Source organism: Pogonomyrmex barbatus, unplaced genomic scaffold (assembly GCF_055798465.1).
Source record: "Pogonomyrmex barbatus isolate J1 unplaced genomic scaffold, ASM5579846v1 scaffold1, whole genome shotgun sequence".
Lineage (NCBI taxonomy): Eukaryota > Metazoa > Arthropoda > Insecta > Hymenoptera > Formicidae > Pogonomyrmex > Pogonomyrmex barbatus.
In genome coordinates, this window is record NW_028297098.1 from 13,915,058 (window position 1) to 13,931,144 (window position 16,087).

At 39.9% G+C, this 16,087-nt stretch overlaps 1 protein-coding gene across 1 annotated transcript in view; it reads left to right on the forward strand.

The window, feature by feature from the left end:
- The first annotated feature begins 1,682 nt into the window (after window positions 1–1,682).
- Window positions 1,683–16,087, forward strand: part of LOC105431859 (Ankyrin-repeat, SH3-domain, and Proline-rich-region containing Protein) — a 59,381-nt gene continuing 44,976 nt past the window's right edge. The window contains exons 1-2 of the mRNA XM_011646325.2: window positions 1,683–2,181; window positions 4,935–4,990. Of these exons, the coding sequence (XP_011644627.2) occupies window positions 4,958–4,990 (33 nt within the window). The 5' untranslated portion in view covers window positions 1,683–2,181; window positions 4,935–4,957. The remainder of the gene's footprint in view (window positions 2,182–4,934; window positions 4,991–16,087) is intronic.

The following is a 16,087-nucleotide window of genomic DNA, read 5'->3' on the forward strand; positions in this document are numbered from 1 at the left end:
TGGCCGGTCGGCGTAAAGCGGGACGCGGATTGGCCGCGGCGACGCGGCTCCGCCAGCACGAAGGTTTTAATCTCGTTTACCGTAGGCGCGCTGGCGTTCAGTTTAAGTTACCTCGGCCGGTCGGTCGGTCGGTCGGTCGGTCGATCAGACGCAGGCTCGCGTCACAGTTTAAATCGGGCGTAAAACGTCATTCCATTTGGAACCTACGAAACTGGGGGTTCCTCCGTCGGGCCGCCGTATCATCGTGAGTTTGTAAGTCCGTCGCGACGTAGGAGCGAGCGCGCGCGCGAGCGCATGAGACCATCCGGATCCGACACCGGTCGGTGGGTGTTGTGCGCGAACGCGAGAGCGAGGAGAGAACGCGTCTGCGAGCGCGCGGTGACACGAACGAATCGCGCGCTCGCGCTCGCGCGATTCTCGTGCCGTCCCGTGATACGCGCGAGCGCGCCAGCGCCTTTCAGTCGCCTTGCGAAACGCCAACCTTATGCGCGTTTCGTGCATGCGTGCGTGCGTACGTGCGTGCGTGCGTGCTCGCGTGCATATGTGTTACGTTCGCGCGTAGTATCGCGAGTGAGTGTGCGCGCGCAACGTACGCTCGCGGGCGTCGCGCGCGTGTGTGACGCTCACGTAACCGTACGCGCGTGCTTACGTGCCGAGGGAGAAAGAGAGAACGGACGAGAAATAAACTACGGAGAAAAAGAGAGAGAGAGAGAGGAGGCAGGCAGGCAGGCAGGCAGGCAGGCAGGCAGGCAGGCAGGCAGGCAGGCAGGCAGGCAGGCAGGCAGGCAGGCAGGCAGGCAGGCAGGCAGGCAGGCAGGCAGGCGCGCTCGCGCGCGTAACGGCTCCGTTTCTTCTTCCGTCCTGCTCTCGCTCGTCGGTAACGTGGCCGCGCCGCCAAATCGCTGTGTACGCGTATACCGTGATTGGTCGGTGCGTGGTATTTTTGAAAAGTCATAATTTCCCCCTTCCTCACATCCCGCTCTCTTTCATTTCCTTCGCGTTTCGCGTTTTCCGCCCTCTCGTTACAAACGTCGCAAAGACGACGGGAAAAAATCCGCGATCGTCGCCGCCGCCGTATGGACAATTTTGAGAAAGCCGTCTGGTCACATCCCGTCCCCATACCGTCCCGTCCCATCCTGTCCCTTCTCTTCCCTTCGCTTCCCTCTCATTCCATCTTGGTCCCGTCTTGGTCCATTCCGTTCCATTCGCGTCGGTCCGAGTTGTCGTCGCCGTAACGTACGCGATCGTCACGCGAGAAGTGTCTCTTCGTCGACGCGATCCCAACGGAAAGTTCAAATAATTCCTCGGTGACAGGTAGACGCGATCTCGGTGTGGGCGACGAGGGGGGAAACGGGGGCAAGAGGGGGCCGTCGCGGCGCGGCGCGGCCTGCCTCTTCTTTGTTCAACCCGTGGCCACCGCGCGGATCTCGCGCCCGTCGGCGATTTCGGCGGTGATCGATTCTCGCTCCGTTCCGCCAAGATTTGAAAAACGCCGGCGGAGCGAAACGCGAAGGAGCCGATCTCACGTCGCCGAAGAGTGCCGAGACTCGCCGGAATCTCTCGCCGCTTTCGAATCGCGCTCGACGCGACTCGCTCCCAGATGAATTCGGATGAAGCGGCGCGCGCGCGCGAGTGAAGTGAGCCTGGATCATCGGTTTAGTGTTCTTTATCGATTGCTTCAGGTGTGATACACGCGAAGAGAGGAAAAGAGAAAGAGAGAGAGAGAGAGAGAAAGAGAGAAAGAGGATCGAGCTGATCGATCAACGCCAAATTCCTCGATCATCCTGGATCCAATGATTGTGGTGCGAAAGTGCGTGCCGTGATCCCAAGTGCGGCCTGGTCGCGGAAATCGACGAGAATTTCCGTTCGCGTTCGACGAATCGTGTATTTTTGGTGATTGTGTGTGTGTGTGCGCGCCTTTTGTATCTGCTGTCTGTGTGCGCGCGCAGTGCGAGGTTAGGATCGTGCCGCTGGGAGAGAAAGAGCAGACCTTCTCTCTCCCAGGGGGGAAAAGGAGAGCGGAAAGGATCGGCGTGTTGCGGTGCCTCCGTGCGACCGTGGAAAACGGAATATCGAATCGACGACGGCGGGCGGAGGGGAGAGGGGAGCATCTCCTCGATCGAGATCTGGATTACGCGGACGCGTCGAGGATCGCCAAGATTTTGCCAATTCGTAAAAAAGGTGAGTAACCCGGCATGTAAACAGAGAAATCGAGAGTGTCAGTCCGGAGAACTTTGGAGAACGAGAATTATTCTCGAGTTTTTCTCGAAACACGAAATCAGGTCGAAACGGCAAAATCATCCGGCACATTTTTGTCATTTGATGGGAAAAACGAACAAGCTGGAATCTCCGCTCGCGAACACGGATCAACGGATTTCTTTATGCTCGCAAGCAAACATTTTGTTTTTCACGTCTTGACACTCGAGTTGGTCGGTCGAGCATAGCTGATCGATCAAACAGCACCACCATTGGCTTCATTTCGAACGGTTCGCCCAGACTACAGTTTGTTAGAATCTGTGCTCCAACTCTAATCGTTCCGGTGAAGTCGAATCGTGAGCGACAGGTCACGTCCTAGATTTATTTCTACCAATATAGATTAACTTTAATCTCTTTAATATCCTCCTCTTTTTTTTCTTTCTTTTAAAAAAATTAAAAAAAGATAAAGAGGAAATTAAAGCAAGATTGAAGTTAATCTAGTCGTTAACAGCGGTGGGGATTCGAACATTCGCGGCGCTAAAAATCATCGTGGTTCGATCTTCGTATCTTCTTGACATTCGATCGCGTTCCTGGAATTGTTGCGAATTTTAATCCCGAGCAGCTTTGGAAAACAGCTGTGAAATCCTGTTGACTGCGCGACACGGTAGCTACTTTGGCGCCGCTGCCGCTTCAGATTCGGACCGATTTCGCCACCGTGTACGCTCTCCGGTTAGCGTACTTTCGCGAGAAAGCGGCGTAGCAGCGGAACAAACGGAATTCCGTCGCACGAGTTCCCGTTTCGTGATCGAGGAAAAGCCAATCTACCTGGGAATTTAAGTTACCCTTCGGTTAACTTCGGCTAACTTGTCTTTAGGACGGCATTGTCACTCTTGTGTTTATAAACGTCAGTGATGATCCTTAACTCGAAACTCGGTATGCATTCTGAGAAAAAGGACCAACCATTAAAAAGGAAATAAAAAAAAAAAATAGTAAAAACTGATCCGTCTTGGAGATTAAAATGCCCGTTGCATTTTAGGGCGACGTTAGCTTGGCGTATTTGTGAATGTTTATGATGATTCTTAATTCGAATCTTATAGGTATATTTGAAAAAAAAAAAAACAATAATTATAGGAGATTGAAAAAATTATGAATTTATATTGTTTTAAACTGAAAAATATGGTGTATAAATTAAGAATAGATACTTAACATTATTATGTTTTTTTTTTTATTTTAAAATAGTCGTTTTAATAGAAACAGCTATTATGTTTATTGATATCGAAAAATGAGTCATGTTATATAAATGTAATGACTCATTTCAAAAAGATATTTGTCTAAATCTAGGAAACAAATAATTTATCATATAAAATATATACAATGATAGTTATATTTATTCCGCGCTTTATTTTACTAATATTTAATAAATCATACAATTGATGAAATAATATTAATGTCTAACATAGAGTAACAATTTCTATATAATTATCGCGGCTATATTAAATTACATCATACTTGTTACCGGGATTATATTTTGAGTTCTCACGCTACTTCCGTTCTTCTATTTTATAAAATTAGTTGCGGATACTTAAATTTCAAGGTTATCACATTACAATTGTCAAAAGTACTTTGTTTTCTCCGAATGTCCTTTTCGAATTGTAAGTTAAATCCCTCAACAGTAATATATATGTATAATGTGTGTGTGTGTGTGTGTGTGTGTGTGTGTGTGTGTGTGTGTGTGTGTGTGTGTGAAAATACTGCAGGATATCAAATACGTCGATAGATAATAACTTTCGCAAAACTTCTGTCAATAAAACACAGAATATCTCAATATTTAATTTGTAATAATTTAAAAAGAAATTTTACCTCTAATGTAATTTATAAATAATTATTGTATACGTTATTTCTCAGCACAACTGAGTAGTGAGCCATATTTGTCGACCTCGTTAATTTTCTTGAATTTTCTTTTCTCTCTGTCTCTCTCTCTCTCTCTCTCTCTTTTCTTTTCGTTTCCTACATTTTCTTTTGTTCTTTAAATATACTTCATGTAACTTCTATTTGAAGAATGCTCCATCCAAGTCTGAATCTCGCAGATTTTTTTCTCTGTATACACGCAAGGGAGTATAAGAGCACGCAACTCAAAAAAGTGCCGGGTCTACTGTTTGTCGTCGACAGTATTCCGTTTGCTGAATCCATTTGTCTTTATTAGCTGTATTTACATCTGAAAGATGTTGTACGAAACGCACGAACGGAATTTTCCGTTTGAACGGTCGTTGCTAGGTGATTTACAGCAGAAACCTGATGGAAAAGTTTTCTCGCTCGCAGGATCGATCGTTTCGCAATTCCAATCAACATCTCCTGCGATTATCGCTTATCATCCGCTCGGATGATTTGACGAAACGTAGACAATTTATGTCGCACATGAGCTCGAGTAATAACAGGTTTTTTTCCCTCTTTGGCTGTATATTCACCATTTTTCTGCGATCTTCTATCTTTATTTTTCGCAGTTTGCGATCTTTTATCTCTATTTTTCGCCACAATTTGTGCCTCGTCGATTCGAATTCCGCCTCAAAGTCATCTCCGAGAAAAGCGCAGATTTTTACGAGCAACATCCAAGCAATTACACGCTCTAAAAATATTAATATAAGTTTCATTTAATTAAGTGAAATGCGCGAAATTTCGAAACATTCAAAGGTTTTTTTTTTTTTTTTTTTTATTGATAAACTCATTATTATCTCTTTCAGGAGGACACACGGACAGGGATGGCATGAGGGAGGGCTCCGGCAACGTTGCCGACGTGGTGAGTGGATTTAATATATTTTCCCCCAGAGATTTCCTTCATAGCTTAATACACCCAGAAAACGCGCGCAAATTTTTTGAATCTGTGAGCGCTTTCCATTTAGTGAACATGAATATAAGTCAACATGAACGTTGTTTTATCTTTTTCGGCTTTTAGTGACTGACAAAGATAAAACAAAGATACGTCGACTTGTATCACTAATATCCACTTCTATCGATGCAGATTCATTTTAATCTCCTAAAAATGTAAATGTATCCTTTATCTTTTTCTAATCTTTTTCTAATCTTCTCTCTTTTCGAATTTTTTGGAAAAGAAAAAAAAAAAATAAGTTAAACCGAGATTAAACTTAATCTACATTGTTAGAAATGGTACATAAATTGAAAGCACTCTGTGCTTTTCGTCCTCGAAAGTGCGTCTTGTCAAAACGCGTCTCACGGAGACGCGTCTCGAGAGAAAATTCTGAGGCGGTTATCGTCGTTATCTTTTGGCACCTCGCGTCAAAGCGATCGCTGTCGGGAACAACCGTGCGGAGTATTTTCGAAAGCCCTTCGGGCTGTTGGCGTCGAGAAGTAGGCTACCGGGTTAATACCCAGCAGATGGACGGAGAGAGAAATACAGAGGCGGGGGGAGAGGGAAGGAAAAGCGAGCGGTATGAGGACGAGCGAGCTGAAAAACGAGGAGAAATTTAATATCCCGCATTACTTCCTGTAATTGATCCGTAACGAAATGCATCGCACGTCTATCTGATCGAGACGATCGCGATCTCGCATTTGTATTTCTCTCTGTAACGGCTCGGGAGGGACACAACACGGTAAGCCAAAGGCCCGAATGAAGGAACGAAGTACGCGACACACGGTACAAGTTTTGATCTAGCAACTTGTCAAGCGGATGAGAGAGAAGTACGAATAAAAATATACTGCATATATACCGGATATATAGCGTATTCGGTGCGAAATGCGAGGGTGCCTCGTGAAAAACATCGGACATATTTTATTGTAATATTTTATCATCTCTCCTCGCCCCGAGGTAATTTAAGCGAAACTTTCTACTGAAAGTTGCGCGAGCGGTTTTAACCGATTCTTGTTTCATATTTGCCTGAAATATACCTCCTCGGTTGTAATTTCTTCCGAAGAGGCTTAACAAATTCAGCTGGTCATTAATTAAAATAACGAGTATTATTTATATAGGAATGCGGATATTAATTGAATAATGCCCCGTTCTGAACAATACCTGCCGATCTATTAATTTCTTTCATCGTGTATTATATTAAAATTCCGTGGTAGTTTCTCCCTCATTAAAAATTATCGGGCTTTTTAATTTTAATAAATTGTGCAAAGTTTCTATTATTAAACTTCCATACTCTCTGTTGCTTTTGATAAATTTTCGTTCGAATTCCTCATTGTGTGCGATGAACTTCGTGGCACGAAAGAAAAAATATTTGTAAAAAAAGTCTCTAGCAATATCTTATTATTACATCACAATAATCCCTTCTTTAATTACGATTATATTTAAAACGAAATAAATATATGTTTGAAATTTGGGAAAAGCGTGAAAAAAAGTTTTCGCACAATGTTATGTAATGATAAAAAAAGAGTTTCTAAAATTAGTTTTTAATTTTAGAAACTAATAGCTAAATCTATCAAAGGTAGGGAATATTTATAGTAACTTGGAGCTAAATTTAATCGATTCGCACGCAACGATTTTTAAACAGCGTAACAATAAAAAAGTTTGTCGAAGGGAACGTTTTTATCACTTCTACATTAAATTTATCAGCAGTATCGAACATATCTACATTCATTTATTTCATTTATTGGACTTATTTGCGGCTCAACGAGAAATCGCCGAAACATTTGTAGACTAATTACAGAATGTATCTGGAATATCGCGATAATTCGCGCTAATAAAACAAATAAAAGCATTGCGCTATCGATATACCAACGGCAATTTTTAAGCCTTACATTTTCTTAATGAATGATTATTTTACAAATGTTCAAGCTATTTTGCATTAGTTAGCGCTATTAGCATACATACGATAAAGTTCCCCGTTGAAAATCCGAATGCCTGATTAACAATTGCTTTAATTAACGGCCGCTGTGTTAATTGATTACAAGAATAATCGGCAAAAATGATCAGTTGTCACTGTTGTAACGCGATTCGATTCCGGTGAGGGGACGTGACAGCATTTCCCGGGGAGAGTGACAGGCGACAGCAGTCGTTGCTCATTCCTCGTTACTCGCTATTCATTATGCGATACACGACAGAATTAGATATCTCGTTATCGTCTCGTACGATTTTACGGCGTCGAATCGGCCACGTGTCGTAATAGACACGGATGTAATCGATATTAATCGACACGTTTCACGGCGCGGACCGACTCTACTGCTCCACGCCGGTTGGACCGATCGCAATTAACGGCACGGTATTAATTAGCGGATTTATCCGCGCCACGTGTATATGGATACAATGCCGTCGTCGTCATAAATTGTTGTACGTATCTTGCGTCCCATTTGTTTCGTTAGTGCGCTTAAACGAGATTTGGATACGTTTCATCTGCGAGTGCCGGCGCAGGCACCGGATATTATTCCGTACCGTTTGAGCGTCGAAATTGCAAAGATATGTGTCGCGCGTTTAAAAGAGGAACCCACGGATGCATCATATTTCTATTGTATTTTGTATTGTAATTTTTGTATAACTAATTTCTTTAAAAAATTCACGCAATTATTTTTTAATCTTATTTTTAATAATTTCGATAAAGGTATAAGTCGATACGAAATACAGAAATTAGAGATATAAAAGCATAAGAAAAATATGAATGTAATAGAGATAAACTGTACATAATATTTAGGAATTTTTTTTTTTTTTGTTTAATATGTTTATAAATCACACATTTAATCGCATAGATCTGCTTTCGTTTAATTTTTGCAAAATTAACATTTTCTGAACTTCGATATAAAGCTGATGTGAAAATCGATTTTGCGAAGTGCCACTTTGCTTTAATAGACCGGCCCTCGTGCCGAATATACGTTCTTTTTCTTACACACTGAAAAATTCTCGTAAAGCTGCGTATGATGCACTCTTTGATCATGTATCTATGAGGTACTGGCAATCGCGATTTTATCGATAAGATCTGTAGATACCTAGCGTATCTAACTTTCCCGACACTTTTAAGTTTTGCACCGTGTTGCGATCAAACGCACTCGAGCAAAATACGGGCAAATATGTTATCTGGTTCTATATTTAGTTGCTGCGACATGAGAGCACTGAGATGTTGGCTAGACAGATCTGAATACAACTACCGGTGGCATCTTCATAGTTACGTAGTCAAAGGATGCACCTGGCATAACCACTGCTTTGCCTTCCGGCATTAGACGCATATAGCTCTGGGGTTAACCGCTGGGGAATTTTGGTACACAAGATTGAGTTTATTAGTAGGAATTAACAGATATTCCAGGTATTACTTAATTGCTGTGCTATTTCATATGTATAATCCCTAACGCTTCAAAGAGCCCGGGAGGGATGTTTATCGAAATGTCAAAAGTTTCCAGTTATTTTGTCATAAAAATATAGTAAATTAACTTCAGCGATTTCTCTCAATGTTATTGGACCAAAAGAAGATTATATATCGAAGTTTCGCCCGTTTGAGGTAGATTTCAATCGCGTATTTTTACGTAGCACGCGATTTTCATCGTGCACCAGGCAAATATATCTTCAAATCAGATACGAATCTGGGACCTTTATTATCGTCACAAAAAAGAGTCGCAGAATCACGATGATCGTGTGGAGTCGCCAACGGCCGTTACCACATCTACAAGATAAGCAAATATGTTTTTAATGACATTCGTCATCAGTTTTGCTCTCTCTCTCTCTCTCTCCCTCTCTCTCTCTCTCTCTCTCTCTCTCTCTCTCCCCCTCCTTCTCTCCCCCTCTCTTCTTCATATATCTCCCTCTGTCCTTGATAGCAGAGTTGGCGGAGGCGGATCCATGTGAACGGCCCCCGGACTTTCCTTTCGATCCCTTCTTCCACACGATTGAACCCGCTCGAATGCGTCGAATGAAAAACCGCGAGCGCGAGGAACTGAATAATAACGCTGAGACTACCTGTGTTCGATATTGTTCCTTAATTAAGAAAAGTAATTGCCTCGGAGGGAGAGAACAAATCAATTCCGCGCTGGATCTATGTATATTAGAGCGTCTTGTGTTGATCTTTCTCATGAGAGAGAACGGTGAGCGAGAAGGGTAAACCGCTGACCAAACATGTATACACTAATTCTATGGGCATTAAGATCGTATTGTAGTGTGCGGGATATTAAGGCGAGATGCGTACGTGTGGAACTAACGAGAGAGCAACGAGAGAGTGAACACCAAGCGCGAAATTAAATTTATTTGAAACTTTCTTTGACGTATCACTTCACGAACGAATCAGACTGAACGTGAATCGGATATTTTATTTGCATTCCAGACTCGTGCGTTGCTCGTTTATTCATGTACGCTCTTCTGTGAACGGTTAATCCATATCGGTAATGTCGTTAAATTATTAGGCTGATGCGATCGATTATTTTTCTATCAAGCTGTATTCATCGAAGAAAACCGAAATTCTTTGAAAAGGGAGATTAAACAATTTCTCTCTCTAAATGAAAAAAAAAACCGTGTACCGAAACCCTAAAGCAATTTTGTTTCTATTTTATTGAAATTACGTTTTCAACGTTATTTGATGAATATAAAAGAGTCTTTTGGTCAATCTATTAAAAATTTAAACAAATTATTAGCTCGCAGTACATATTTTATTAATAAAATTAACAATTGTTTTTAATTCCACGTGCACATATTATTTCAAAGTAATTTTATATCAACAAATTAATATAATGTAATATTAAATATAATTTTTACAAATTTTTGTGATATCAAGTTTTTAATTTTGAAATTAACATGTTAAAAAAAAATATATGAAATTATTAGCTTTCTGTAGTCCCATTATTATCTATATTCAATCAATAATTTTAAATTAAATTTTTATTTATTACTAAAAGATTTATTTAAAAAAAGAGAAAAAAATTTAGTAATAAACTCCTAATCAAAGATGAACTATTAACGAAACGGGAATTGTTATTTACGTCAAATAATACCGTCTATAATATTCCTGACCAAAAGATTAGCGTTTGCTATTCAAACAGGAATTATTACATTGTTATTTATTACGGTAAATAATAGTCTAAGCCTGATAAGTCCAACTAATACCTCAACCTCAGAATTCTCTAGCGATTTACTCTTCCAACAGTAAATTCCAAGTTATTTGAGCGTTTCCACGAGTGCAATTTTGACCCATGTTCGACCATGATGGAATGTATCCATTAGCACGTTGGAAATGGACGTTGCAGTTGTAGTCGGAAGAGGTATAAACCACCTTTTATCGAAATTACGATAGGCTATTCGACGGATGCAAAAACTTGAATTGCATTTGCTTAATTCATTAACGACCGACAGCTTATCTTCGGGATAAAAATTTTATTCCGCGTAAAATAATAATAATTTTATAACGATTTTTTTCTCCTTTAAACTTTTTGATATCCAATTTTCAAACGTTAATATGATGATTTAATATTAATCTTTGAGATAAATTTTAAATATAAAATCAATTGTGATTTAAAATTCTTTACATTACAATTATAATTATTTTTACAGATTGTAATACAAACGTTAATAAAATTGCAGCAAATTAAAAATTGTAACGCGAGCTATCTTTTTTTCATTAGTTTTATTTAATTGATTGACAGGAAGCAAATATTCAATAATTTATTTTTTATTAATTAACCAATTAATTAACCATGCTTTTCTTTCTCTCTCTCTCTCTCTCTCTCTCTCTCTCTCTCTCTCTCTGTTTAAAAAATATAATTTTTTTCTAATTGGCAGTACCTCGCGAAACGATAAGCTCAAAGTAATCGACAGATAATTTGAATGAATAAATAAGTGTGAAACGTGATGATGAATTTTAATGACATTTCACCTTCACGCCAACGAGGTTTCTTGTTACTTGTAGGCTTATAGTATTTATCATAGCGTTCTATCTAGGGGATACCTATATCCGCTCCGTAAACATAGGAATTTCATAATGCATACAAATACCTATATAGCTGTTTATCGATGGGCGGATGCGAATTCGAGCGTTATGCGAGTATCGTTTTCGCGTTCGAGTCGGTATGCGCTAAACGTCAGCGCTAAACGTCAGCGTTAAACGTCAAAGGCGTAAACGCCCCTACAGCCTCACAATCGGTCAACGACGACAACGGCGAGCTGCTGATTCGATCGTATGCTAATTTCATTGCTGAACCCGTAGTCCCGTAGTCCGTAGTAATCTTCGACGGTATTAATTCTTTGACACTTTGACTGTTGTGTTATACATGACGGACTCGGAGCGCGACGGTTTTACTGAATAATACAATCAGATAGATAGAATAATATAAAAAAAAAAAAACTCAAATACAACTTTTTTCATATAAAGAGATAAAAAGAAAGAAACTTTAGTGAAGAAATAGAAATAGCGAAAATCTTGAATATCTTTTTTGTTTAATAAAATGTTTAAGTAACTTTTTATTACATTGCGATGTAAATTGCGAATGAATTTGTTTTTTTTTCTTTTTTTTTTTTTCAACATTTATTGAGCACATTAGAAACTACAGATATCGAATTGTTGAAAGAGAATGTTTCTAATTAGTTAATTGTAAGTAACGTTTGTGAAAGCTGTTTGCGGAGCTGTATTAATGAATTAGTTATATCGCGTGGTGAATGGCACTCCCTTCCATTTGACGTCGGATGCTATGATATCGCTCTCTATGTCGCCTTTGCCGATCTTCCGTGCTGCTCCGACGAGTTCCCTATCCGCTTGGCATCAGGTAGATTTCGTGAGTGACGTTTACGTTTACACAGCGCGACACAATACAACGAGGCCGAAGAGACGGAAGAACCGCAAGAGAGGCCTAAGTGCAAATACCTGTTTCCGGAAACGGATAGCTTCCTGCTTTTCCCGCGTAATCTGCGATCGATGCGTCGATCGTGTTGATAACTCGGTTGATCGTTAATTCGCTGCCCGCCGAGTTAATTTTTTTTTTTTTCTTTTTACCGTCGAGGGACCAGAAAAGGGATATAATAAAAATGTAAAATGTACAAAAAATGTACTTACGTTTTTTTTTTTTTTTTTTTTTTTTTTTTTTTTTTTTTTTTTTTTTTTCAGTCGAAATCGTCTCGACATGGCGGAATTTTATATTTTTTTTACATATTCCGCCTCTTTTAACTGCGGATTTTACGTTTCTTCTTTGCGTATAGTAGATAATTCCGCAAATGTGAGTTTTATTTCACACATATATTTACACCTTTTAAAATAAATTAAAACTAAATTTTGTTGAAAGTATCGATGGATACATTCTGCACATAATAATAATAAGTTTGACAGGAGGATTTACGATATTTGTTACGTATCACAGGATTTAGTAGTCTGTCTCTCCTTCTATTTTTTTTCTTTTTTTAATATTTTTCGAATCGTCCGATATCACTTGTCACGCCGTGCGCTGTCGACATTCGGTAGATACGATGCCCACAATAGCGCGTTTGCGGTTGTACCTATCCATCGCCTTTTCCCGCGCGACGGGAGATAAAAATCCACCGGAGATGTATATTCCTACAGGAGGATCGAAGGGATAGGGCGGCGCGAGAGGGAGGATCGGAAACGAGTGGCGAGAGGGGAGAGAGAAAAATCGGGCGAGACGAGGACAGGAAGGAAAGAGCCACGCGCGATCCTCTCTTGGATTTCTCGTTCAAATCAAAAACCCTCGTTCCTTCTTTGCCGTTTCGAAGCAGCAGAGTCGTATGCTGCTTCGAGTAGAGTCTTACTGGTCGCAAAATCTATTTTCTTTTGCTTCTCGAAGCCTTCTTTAACCGATCAGACTGGCACTGTCGCGCCCATAAACTAAAGTACGATCTCTCTCTCTCTCTCTCTCTCTCTCTCTTTCTCCATTTTATTTCAGTTTCAGCAGCAAGGTACAGCGATCAGCGTTGTCGTTTGTCGTTTTTCAAGCCCGCGTGAAATAATAACAAGTGACAATAATTTAATTTTAAACTAACATCTGCGGCAGCGTTCGGCTGTACAATAAACTTTGGAAACTCCAAGGCGACTGAAATAATTTACCGTGTCTACACCATTCTCTACACATACATGTGTACGTAAGGAGGGGCATATAACGATCTACAATTGTACGCGATTCTATTATTCTATTTTGTAATCTCCAACTCTCTCGGGGTGTCTCCCGGAGCGAGGAGGAAACGTGGCAAAGTTTACTCGACTCAAAGTATCTTGACAGGTCTATTCATCACATAAGGTAGCACTCAGATCCATAACACTCAACGCGGTAATGACTGCGAGAGCTCGGTGAGGGCTTTTATTTTCGTTGAGACGTGTCGGCATCGCGTTGATGCATCGACGATTTGACGCGTCTATGGACTATGGCCGGCACGTGTGTACAATCCAGCGAACGCAATTCGCTCGCTGCAGATGCACCGAATGCGAGCGCGAGTCCGGTAAATGTTAATCGGGAGCTACGGAGCGGTGCATTTTCGATGCGTTTGCACCAAGTGAATTAATACACCTGGTTATGTATGTCGCGTTTATAGTCACTTCCTGTATATACAGGGTGTGCTCAAGCAACAGAGCTCTCTCTGCTCATGTGTATTATTGATCGTGTCGTTGTTGTCGACGGCTGTGTTTCGGTGACAAGAGATTATTAAGTGACGGGGATAATCAGAGATATCGGGGAAAAAAAGTATTCCAATGTATTTCCGAGATGCTTGAAAATTGCGTGAAAAAAATATTGAACTACGGATTGAACTTTTTGTTCATTGTATCTAATGAACAAAGATACGTTGTAAAAAGTTCAAAATCTACTATCTACTCTACGAAAGAGGATAAAATAAAAAATTCCTTTTTTGATTTCTTTTACATAGTATTTTTTTGCACGTGTTGAATTTTTACAGAAATTTTTTATTCAACAAAATATGGATTATTACGTAAATTTTGGAAAAACTTATTTTTTTCACAATTTCGCATTGGAGAATTTCTTTGTATGAATTGGAAAACAGGTTTATTTTCTCGTAATTTCCCGCATGCGTTTTCAACTGTGTAATTAATGCAGACATATGCAAATTCGCAATTTATGACTAGCAAAAAAAGCTATTGAATTTTATATTATAACGCCCTTTTAAAGTCAGATTCACATATATATGAATCACCAATTTCTTGATTTATTTTATAATAAAACTACTAACACGATTACGGTTCGCAGGTATTTAAATATTTCAAACAGGAATTATCTTTCTTTTAGAATTTTTGAAAACGTTATCGTTTCGAATTTTTTTTTCTTTTTACTCGGAAAATCCTTATTAATCGAAGCTTTGGTTTATTTTTCGATATTATTTCTGCTACTATTTCTGGTATTATTTCTGTATTTGATCCTCTAATTAATGCAGATATATGCAAATGCGCAACGTATAACAGGCAAGATGATGTCTAGTATATTACATAATCACATTGTTTTAATGTCGGAAACACGTGTACATTAATTTCGTGATTTACGCTACGATTTTTTTTACGCGGTTTTACTTTTATGCGCGAAAATCGATAAATGTGGTTTTTTGTAGAAATTTTATGATTTTTTTTCTATATTAGAGAGAGAGAGAGAGAGAGAGAGAGAGAATTTTTTTTCCAAAAAATCCATGTATTAATTAAGAAGTCAGTATATCACTTCATATTATTCTCGGATTTTCATCCGTTTAATTAATGCAGACGTATGTAAATGCAAGACAACAATGCAAATGAAAAAAATGTCGCAATATCTCTGCGATTCTATATTATTACAGATTTTTTTTTAAATTAGTACCAGATTCACTCGCAGGTACATTCATACTACATTCAATACTGAATTCACGCTTTTTGCGTAATTTCACTTCTGTGCGTGTGATGAAAAAGAAAAAAAGATTTCTTAAGTAAAATATTCAAGAGAGAAATTAGCTGCGAGCGTGTTTTAAGAAAAAAATCTAGCTATTTCGATTTCCATAATTCATCTGTTGTAAACTGTATTTCTCTCCGTATAAAACTGACATTATCCATTATATATTCTTTCGCGTAATTTTCAAATGCACATTGTATTCAACCTATTTGATTGATGCGAACATATAAAAACGCGCAACATATGACGTACGAAGATAAAAATGTCGCGGTATATCGCGCTCCGCCCTTGCCTTGGCCGCCTGCTTCTCTCGCGTGTGCTACATACATATACACACACATATACATATATACACACATAATACACACACACACACACACACACACACACGTATGTGTGTATTTCAAAGTATATGCACGCGCGCGCGCGCGTATACTTCGAAATATAAATATGAAATGGCGCGCGCGTGTGTGTGTGTGTGTGTGTGATACGTAACTTGAAAATACAGAAGCTAAAAGGTCGCAAGGCGGAAAATGACACTCATGCGCCTATCGTGGCGTCATATATCCCTCACGTCCGAATAACTCGCGAGAAATTTCACCTCTCTCGTCATCGCTCGCGAATAGTCTTCGGATGCACAACTCCGCGTCGCAGTCGCGTCGGTCGTTCGTTCGTTCGTTCGTTCGTTCGTTCATTCGTCCTCTTCCTTTTTTGTCGTGCAATTTCCGTAGCACGCGGACTCGTCGATATTCATTCTCGTTTCTCTCCAGTTCGTACGCGTTGGCAGCAGCGCGGAACGTTCGACGGAGGATTGATTTGTCCGTAATGTCGGAAGGAGGAGGAGCAGCGGCGTACTCGCGCGTCTGATAACCGTTCGATCATCCTCCTTCTAAACGGATTACCAATCGATATACAAGAGGAAAACGACTCGCCGTTTCATATTTCGAGGAATAAAGAGAAATTTTAGTGTCTTACGGAAACATTTTGAGGACGGATGAAAGAAAAAAGATATATTATCACCTCGTTACCTTCCTTTTCTTTTTTTCCTCTCGAAGCGAATATCTTTTCTCTTAAGATATACTAATTTTTTAATTTGTCTAAAATGATA